General features: G+C 49.0%; 1 protein-coding gene across 1 annotated transcript; it reads left to right on the plus strand.

The window, feature by feature from the left end:
- The first annotated feature begins 877 nt into the window (after positions 1-877).
- On the plus strand, positions 878-4,041 carry LOC102171583 (zinc finger CCHC domain-containing protein 12). The gene is made up of 4 exons (XM_018044944.1): positions 878-1,080; positions 1,434-1,485; positions 1,683-1,822; positions 2,232-4,041. The coding sequence occupies exon 4, from the start codon at positions 2,343-2,345 to the stop codon at positions 3,546-3,548; it is 1,206 nt and encodes a 401-aa protein (XP_017900433.1). The 5' UTR covers positions 878-1,080; positions 1,434-1,485; positions 1,683-1,822; positions 2,232-2,342; the 3' UTR covers positions 3,549-4,041.
- Positions 4,042-9,720: the final 5,679 nt, after the last annotated feature.

Consider the following 9,720-nt stretch of genomic DNA (forward strand, 5'->3'; position numbering starts at 1 on the left):
TACTATGGAGAAGGCAATGGCACCCCACTCCAGTACTCTTGCCTGGAAAATCCCATGGATGGAGGAGCCTGGTAGGCTGCAGTCCATGGGGTTGCTAGGAGTCGGACATGACTGAAGTGACTTAGCAGTAGCAGCAGCATGTATAAAACAGACAACTGATGAGATCCTGCTGTGTAACACAGGGAACCCTGCTCACTACTCTGGTGAGGAAGAGGTGATATATGTATAACTGATTCACTCTGCTGTACAGCAGAAACTAACATAGCATCGTATAGAAACTAAACGCCAATTAAAAAAATACAAACCCCCCCAACTCTAGCCCTAGTAAGTCAGAATCTCCCACAGGCCAGGCCCAGGAATCTGCATTTCCAACAAGCACCCCAAAATGATTGAGGCAGCCAGCCTTACACACATCCTTTAGTGAGTATTGGTTAAAGAGTCTGAGGGCCCAAGTCCCCTCACTGTTAAATGGACGCAGTACTGTCAGCTCCTTCACAGTTAAAAAAAAAAAAAAAGTCTGTGCAAGGTATTTGCACAAAGAAAACGCTAACGCTTTTATTTTCCACTCCCCCAAAACAAAGGTGAAGAACTTTTATCGCTTATTTGATTTGGATTCCGCCTCATGTTTAATGCACCTGGCTCCAAGACCCAAAGTTGAGCCGAAAGAGAGAGGGAGAAGGGAAGACTCGAGAAAACTCCTCCAGTTCCCACAACCAAGTCGCACTTGACCTCACGGGGACCTGCTGCTTATCGCCACCCTCCACCGCGGGCGCACATTTGTATCCGGCCCTAGGCTGCGCGGCAAGCCCGCCCCCGCGCCCCGTTGATTGGCCGCGCCCGTCACGCTCTTTTGTCTCTGTTAGCAGAGGATAAAAGCTGCCGCGGCTGCCGTGGGAACCGTGCTGTCTCGACTCGGCTACCAGTCTCAGGGCGGCAGTGCGAAGCAGCTTCATCGGGTGGTCCCGGCTAGCTCAGCGGCTGAGGAGGCGCCCATCCTTTTCCCCTGTAGGGCCGCGGAGACCGAAGGCGGAGACGCAGCTGTCGACACCAGAGCGTCCGCTGCCCACCAGCCCAACACAGGTGAGGAAAGGGGGGCAAGATTGCCCCGCGCGGAGAGAGGAGGGGGAAGCCCTACCAGGACTGGCGGCTCCCAGTTAAGGGAATCGAGGGTTGCGCGGCAGGGGAAGGAGCCCTCCCGCGGCCTGGCTGCGCTGAGGGAGGATGTGGGGTTCCACTGGATGCTGCCGAATGGGTAGGATTTGCCTGGACTGAGAAAGGGGGCGTTTTAAGGGGGAGGTGGCAAAGGGCGCGTTTGGGAGGTGGGAGAATCGCAAACTGTCTGCCTTGAACCCCCTTTGCATCTCCTCATCCCTTCCGGCGGGAGGAATATGTGGATGTGCGTCTCCAACTCCGATGTTCTTTCTCGGTGGCAGGCCATCAGAGCCAAAGCTGAACTTGAATTCTGTGAGGCTGATTACAGAGCTGGTAGGACGACGATTTCCCCGGGGGAAATGGAATGGGGGGCCTTCTTTGGCTTGTATTCAGAAGGTGGGAGAAGGAATTTCCCACCTGGCTACTGCGGAGGCGGGTGAGGGGTGGGGGGCGGGGAGGGGGAAGCGGGATGAGGAATGAGGCTGTTTCTGACCCTTCCCCTCCCTGCCATGCCCTCTGCGGCGGCGCAGTCTTGACGCCCTGAGGTCCCGGATCGGCGACCCTCGGTGGACAACGATCGGTTGAAGCCCAGAGGCGAGCTTTCCCACGGAGGCCACAGGTTGCAGAAGCTGGAAGTAAAATAAAGGCGCGCACTTGCTCCTGAGCTCCTGTAAGGATCTGAGAAATAGCGGGGCGGGGTAGGGGGTGGACTTTAAGAAGGGGGTGTGGTTGAGACCCGAGACCAAGAGGTTAATGAGATCTTATTTATTCCCACAAAGCTGTGACCGCAGTGCTCTATTTTGAGAGCCCACTATCCTCTCCATACACTATTACACTTAGAAGCAACAGTTGCCGTCCCTCTTGAAGGAACGGAGGGAAGGGATAGAAGTGGCTGTAAAAAGCATCCTGCTAACAGGAGATTCCGGCTGGCTCCGTGAGGTTGTAATTAATTGCCAGTCTCCTGGGGGATATTTTTAGGGTAGTGGGCAGATATAAAATGTACTGTAGGATATTCAGGAAGGGAAAAAATAACCCCTGCTCCCGTTTTTTGTTTTGTTTCGTTTGTTTCTTTTTTACAGTTCCTACTGAGATTAGGAGGACGACAGAACCCCCCAGCACGCCTGCAGATTAGGCTTTTTGTAAAAGTCTGAGCATCTTGTTAACATTTAGAGACCCAGTCATCGTCCGTCATGACTAGCATTATTGCGCGCGTGGGTAACAGCCGGCGGCAGAACGCATCCTTGCCACCTTGGGCCCATTCTATGCTAAGATCTCTGGAGAGGAGTCTTGGTCCTCTAATGGCCATCCTGGCAGAGAGAAACCTGAAATTGTTCTCGGGGAGGGTGGTGCCAGCCCAGGGGGAAGAAACTTTTGAGAACTGGCTGATCCAAGTGAATGAGGTCTTGCCAGATTGGAACATGTCTGAAGAGGAAAAGCTCAGGCGCTTGATTAAAACCCTGAGGCGCCCCGCGCGGGAGGTGATGCTTTTGCTGCAGGCGGCCAACCCCAACCTCAGCGTGGCAGATTTCTTGCACGCCATGAAATTGGTGTTTGGGGAGTCTGAAAGCAGTGTGACTGCTCATAGTAAATTTTTTAACACCCTGCAGGCGCAAGGGGAGAAAGCCTCCCTTTATGTGATCCGTTTAGAGGTGCAGCTCCAGAATGCTATTCAGGCAGGCATCATAGCTCAGAAAGATGCCAACCAGTCTCGCCTGCACCAGTTCCTTTTAGGGGCCGAGCTGAATGGGGACCTGCGCTTCAGGCTGAAGAATCTTCTCAGGATGTATGCAAATGAGCAGGAGCGTCTCCCCAGTTTCCTGGAGTTAATCAGGATGATAAGGGAGGAAGAGGATTGGGATGACACTTTCATTAAACAGAAGCGGGCCAAGAGATCTGAGTCAGTAGTGGCAAGGGCAACTAGCCCAGTGGCATTTGGGGGCTCCCCACGCATAGTGATTGATAATAAAGACTGTAACGTGATCGAGATAGATGATACCCCTGATGACTCAGATGAGGATGTGATCCTGGTGGGGGAGTCTCAGGATCTTCCACTTTCATTCTCGGATTCTTCTCCCCCCAGACGCAGGGCCAGACCTCAGGATCAAGTGCTAATCATTGATTCCCCCAACAATTCCCAGCTTCCATCTCCTTGCACCAGTGGGGGTTCTGGGTATAAGAATGATGGTCCTGGGAATATGCGTAGAACCAGGAAGCGAAAACACACAATTCGCTGTTCATATTGTGGTGAAGAGGGCCACTCAAAGGAAACCTGTGACAATGAGAGCAACAAGGCCCAGATATTTGAAAATCTGATCATTACCCTGCAGGAGCTGGCACATACTGAGGAGAGGTCAAGAGAGGCCCCTGTTGAACCCAGCGACCCTTTTGAGCAGTGAGGTGCTAGCCCCCAGCTTTAAGTGAACCCTAACCTATATGCAGAGTCCAGCAATGGGAAAAATGAGGGGGAGGATGCTTCTAATCACATAATCCACAAAGCAGCTTTCTTTTGGGATGGAGGATGAATATTGGTATAGTGGGGGGAGATGGCCTGACCTCCATCCTTGCTACTAATCCCCTGCTGCCTGAGGGTCTACCCTCTGCGTGCACCCCTTTCCTTGATGCCTTTATTCTCTGTGAAAATGATATAATTTATTGTTAAATATTAAAACAATAAAGATAAGTGCAAAATGTACAAATTACCCCAAAACCTCCAACCCTTAAATAATCATTGTCAACCCTTTGATGGATGTCCTTCTAAGTAGTTCCCTTTACCTATGTATCCTATGTATAGATAAGAGTGAGCAAATATAAGTGTTGTTCTAAAGTCTGTATTTTTTCAGCAAATAATATATGTTGTGAGCTTCTTTCTATATCAATAAATAAACAGCAGCAGCTAGCTTACTGTCTGTGTATTATTTTAGGGAGAAGTAAAGGAAAAAGGAATAAGAAAAATACAGTAAAAAGCTATAAAGGGTGGGGTTATACACTGAGGTGGGGTTTTGATTAACTTCACTTTGCAGATGAGGAAAAGAGAAGAAGAAATGGGCTGAAATCTTCCCCAGAGGTAAATGCACAGAGCCCCTTACCACAGCTGACCTGTCCCTTAGGTCACAGAGCCAAGCTGTGGCACCCACTAGTTGACAATGTTCTAAGGCTTTCTTCTCTAAGGTATCCAGAAGATTCTGACAGTGGGGGAGGCTGGTGCTGAGGTAACAGCCCAAAAGAAGGATACCAGGGGTCCATTCCTGATTACTTTGGGGAGGGGCAGCTCTCCCTGCTCTGGATGGGTTTCTGACATCGCTGTTGCCATGGCTTCACCCCATCCAGGTTACAATGGGGAATCTCTCCTGTGAGCTGATGCAGCCCCTGCCCCACCCCACTCCCCCAGTTAAGGAAGGAGAGAGAGGCTACTGGTGGGAGCCAGCACCGAGGGGCTCAGCCCCCAGAAGCCCTGAAGTTACATGTTAGAGGACACTGGCAGCCCAACAACTTCAAGGCAACCCCTCTCAATCCCGCAACTGAGAATAGGTGGGCAGGGATGAGAAGCAATATAGTTGCCCGTACACATGGCAATCAGGAAGCCTTCCACATTATTTTAGTGGAGTGGTGGACATTCATGGGTTGGGGAGAAGAAGCAGGGCAGCAGGGGGTTGGGGGGAACACCTTCCCAGGAACCTGCCCAATCTCATATTGGAGATATTGGAGGGTGGTAAAAGAGGACATGTCTGACCTCAGACCCCGAGGTCCTTACGTTTCTTGTAGGTGTATAAATACCTACCTCTGTGAGCAGCACAGGGCTGGGGGCACGGGAGTGGGGAGGACTGCATTTAAGACAGGGGGCAGAGTGAAGGAATGGGCACACCTGAGGACCTGAAGGAGCTGGTGTACAGGAAATCGGTGCTCCTCAGAGTTGAGAGGGGGGAGCCCAGCGGCTGGAGAGGGTGTGTCAGGGGCTAGAGAGTCAGAAGAGAGCAAGTGAGGGCCCATCAGGGACACTCACAGGAGACTGACAGGGACAGGAAGGCTAGTCGGAATCACAGACCCCCGGGTTGTGTATACAGCTCCAGGCTGAGGGTACCAGCAATGCACTGGTTGAGGCGCCCAGAGAGAGGCAGTGGGGTTCCCATTGTGTTAGCAGTTGAGGGAGGAAGGAGAGGGAGACACCAGGTGCTGTAAGAAGCCAGTGCAGCCTTTCCTGGGCTGTCACACCTCTGGAACCTGCTTAGAAAGAACACCCCAACCCCCATCCCCAGGCACATTCTCCATCGGTGAGAGGGTACAGGCTCAGCCTCCCTTGTTCTGCCATCACCCCTCCCCTAGACCCCAGCATCCCAGGTCTGGCTTAAGCCTCAGCCTCCTTAACCCTCTTGACCAGAGGGAGACTGGGAGGGCCTCTCTGCCTTGAACCCTTTAGCTGAGAACTGGCCCGGAGTGCAGACTCCAGAGGCCCTCTCCTTGCATACATCCCCGGCACCTCTGAGACCCTGGTAGCCACCACCATCTCTCCAGAGCCGAAGGGGACCCCCTCCCTCACCTCCAGGCAAGAGGCAGCTCCACTCAGGCCCCCAAAGCCACGTGGACCCCCAACATTTCCCAGATCATGTAGAGTTGGAAAAATCCCTGATGCTGGGAAAGATTGAGGGCAGAAGGAGAAGAGGGTGTCAGAGGATGAGATGGTTGGATGGCATCACCGATGCAATGGACATAAACTTGGGCAAACTCTGGGAGATGGTGAGGGACAGGGAGGCCTGGCGTGCTGCAGTCCATGGGGTTGCAGAGTTGGACACGACTGGGCAACTGAACAACAACAATAACATAGAATTTAGCCCTTAATTCTTCTCTACCTCTCCATCTCTGCTCTTTTCTTAATTTTACTTTATAAACACTTGTTGACTATTTGTCCAGAGACATACACTATGTTGCCATGTCTCTCTAGTACCCAGTAGAAGACAGAGCTGAAATAAGACAAAAATAAGTCCTGGCCACTTCACTAACCTCCTTTTCACTGGAGTTAGCTTGGGAGTTCAGTTAGACCACTGCTTTGAAAATATGTTCTGTGATTCATCCCCTTTTTCTTCCCTCTTTCATCCTCCTCTCTGGTGTATGAATTTGAGACTGTCTACGTTTTAATTTCACCAACCTGATGTCATCTGACATTTCTTTTCTGTTTCCCTTTGTGTGACACTGGCTTTCCCTCTACTTGAGAAACACATATTCTCCCTAATTAGGAGACATGGACCCAATACCTGGGCATTCAGATCAGACTAATGGGATTAGCCGAAAAAAGCCTTCATTTCAAACTCTAGGCTTCTTTCTTCCTTTCTGCCTTCATTCTCATTGGTTGCTAAGAGATGAAAATCACTCTTTTGTCTTGTCAGAAGAAACCGGCCTTCGAGTGCCTTTCTGCATTAAGGATCCCTCCTTCCTGGGGTTCTTTTCCCTTGGTTTCCATGATGCCCCTCTCTCATGGTTCCCCCTTCCCTGACCTGTTTGGTGCCCAGTTCTCAGTTTACTTTGCTGAATCTTCTTCCTTTTCCTGATCTTTCCATGCTGTTGCTGCTGCTAATTCGCTTCAGTCATGTCCAACTCTGTGCGACACCATGGACAGCAGCCCACCAGGCTCCTCTGTCCACGGAATTCTCTAGGTAAGAGTACTGGAGTGGGTTGTCATTTCCTTCCCCATACTAGTAATCAAAATCAAAATCATTACAATTGTTATTTAAGAGCTTATTGCATGCCTGTACCAAGTCCTTTATCAGAACCAGGGACCAGTTTCATGGAAGACAATTTTCCTATGGTGGAGGAGAATGGCTGGTTTGGGGATGATTCAAGTATATTACATTTATTGTGCACTTTGTTTCAATTATTTTTACATCAGCTCCACCTCAGATCATCAGGCGTTAGATCCCAGAGGTTTGGGATGCCTATTTTAAATGCATAAGCTCCTTTAGCCCCCACATCAATTCCGTAAAATAGGTATTACTATTAGCACATGTTTCAGATGAGGAAAGGGCTTTCCAGGTGGCTCAGCAGTAAACAATCCATCTGCAATGCAGGAGATCCCCTAGAGAAGGAAATGGCAACAATATTCTTGCCTGGGAAATCCCATGGACAGAGGAGCATGGCTGGCTACAGTCCATGGGGTCCCAAAGAGTTGGATACAACTTAGCGACTAAACAACAACAACAACAACAGATGAGGAAACACACTGCAAAGTTAAATAAACTTGCCTAGGGGTATGCAGCTAGTTAGTGGTGGAGCCAGAGGTCACACTCTAGGGTGGGAAGCCTACACTTCTTACATATTTTAGCTCTCCTGTGTCCACAGCACCCTACAGTGTAGGTGCAGCTGAAGCTGCCTATGAACAGGAAACTGAAGTTTCTAAATTCAGGATGATAAGCCCTGCCTTCCCCAGGTGCTTGGTGTATGAATGATTAGCATCAGGCTTTCAAGAAATGCTATTACTCGGTTAGAATGCATGATTCTGCTACAGAAGGAAGGATAGGGGAAAGCAAATGCTGTCTTTGCTAAGCAGACAGTGCTTATTCAGTGATAATCTGACACTGACAGTTGGGCTCCAGGAGCTGCACCGAGCCTGGCCCCTGGCAGGCACAGGAGTGAAATCAGAAATGCCTGAGTGTTTAGTGGGCTCCCCTGGTGGTTCAGTGGTAACGAATCAGCCTGCCAATGCAGGAGATGTGGATTCATTAGATCCCTGGGTTGGGAAGATCCCCTGGAGGAGGAAATGGGAACCCACTCCAGTATTCTTGCCTGGAAAAATCTCATGGACAGAGGAGCCTGGCGGGCTACAGTCCATGGGGTTGCAAAAGAGTTGGACATGACCGAATGACTAAGCAACCACAACAGCCACAACAAATATTAATATATACATGCACAGTGGGATATTAGTCATAAAAAGAATGAAATATTGCCATTTGAAGCAACATAGATGCAGCTAGAGATTATCATACTAAGTGAAGTAGTAAGTCAGACATAGAGAGACAAACACCATATGACAGGGGTCCCCAACCTCTGGGCTGTGGGCTGGTACCTCTTGCCAGATCAGCAGCAGCATTAGATTAGAAATAAAGCACACAAGAAATGTAATGCACTTGAATCACCCTGAAACCATCCTTGCACCCTAGTCTGTGGGAAAATTGTGTTCCATGAAATCAGTCCCTGGTGTCAAAAAGGTTGGGGACTGCTGCCATATGATATTACTTATATGTGGAATCTAAAATATAGTATGGGCTTCTAGTATTCTCACCTGGAGAATCCCAAGGACAGAGGAGCCTGGCGGGGTACAGTCCATGGGGTCACAAAGAGTTGGACATGACTGAGCGACTAAGCACAGCACAGCACAGGGATCTTGATGGGCTTCCCAGGTGGCGCTAGTGATAAAGAACTTGTCTGCCAATGCAGAAGATGTAGGAGACACAGGTTCGATCCCCGAGTCCAGAAGATTCCCTGGAGGAGGGCACAGTAATCCACTCCAGTATTCTTGCCTGGAGAATCCCATGGACAGAGGAGCCTGGCGGGCTACAGTCATGGGGTCACAAAGAATCGGACATGACTGAGTGACTAAGCACCCACACACACAAAATATAACACAAATGAACCTATCTATGAAACAGAAACAGATTCATGGACACAGAGAACAGACTGGTGGTTGCCAAGGGGGAGGGAGGTGGGGGAAGGATGGAGTAGGAGGTTGAGGTTAGCAGACGTACGCAGATTGCACATTCTATCATGTATGGAATGAACAAACAAGGTCCTCCTTATACCAGAGGGAACTATATTCAGTATCCTATGATAAAGCATAATGGAAATGAATACATAAAAAAGAAATATATAACTGAATCACTTTGCTGTACAGCAGAAATTAACACATTATGAATCAATAATAAATAAATAAAACTACATGCCTGGACCAGCATTCTCATTCTGTTTTCCCTCCTATGTTTGCCCATCACATGCCTCTCTTCTAGTACACCACATAATTTACTGATTTATTATATTATTTGTCTATTCCTGTATATCCCCCACTAGACTGTAAACATTTTAGTCTGCTTAGTTCACTGTGGTATCCCCAGCTCCTAGAATACTACCTGGAACATAAGCTGGATCTCAATAAATGTTTGTGAATGGAACGAATCAAGTGCTTGGCACACAGTAGGTATACAGAGAATGACAGCATTTATTATTGCTATGCTCCCAGAACAAACGTTATTGGAGGGGAGTCAGTCAAGGAAAGAACAGTGTATAGTGCTGAACCGCCGTCCATCGAGTTGATGAGATCAGGAACCTGGGAGACATTCTAAATCAACTGCTTGCTTCTCTCTCTCCCACTCACTCTCTGTGACTTGTTAGTTGGACCATTCACTCCTAGCAAAGCAGAAAGAGAGAGATGGGTTTCTTTGTAGCTTCATCCATATCACATCAACAGATCTTAGGTTTAGGTGTTTCAAACTCCCAATTTCATGTGCATTTGTAAGTATTAAAAGACAACTACCCTGTAAAATATGGATGTTTTGGGTACTCTTTGCTATTTCCCTTTTACTAAAGGAT

This window comes from Capra hircus, unplaced genomic scaffold (assembly GCF_001704415.2).
Source record: "Capra hircus breed San Clemente unplaced genomic scaffold, ASM170441v1, whole genome shotgun sequence".
NCBI classification, from domain to species: Eukaryota; Metazoa; Chordata; class Mammalia; order Artiodactyla; family Bovidae; genus Capra; species Capra hircus.

Excerpts from the sequence above, each read along its gene's own strand:
- LOC102171583 (XM_018044944.1), top strand. The coding sequence starts at position 2,343 with ATGACTAGCATTATTGCGCGCGTGGGTAACAGCCGGCGGCAGAACGCA.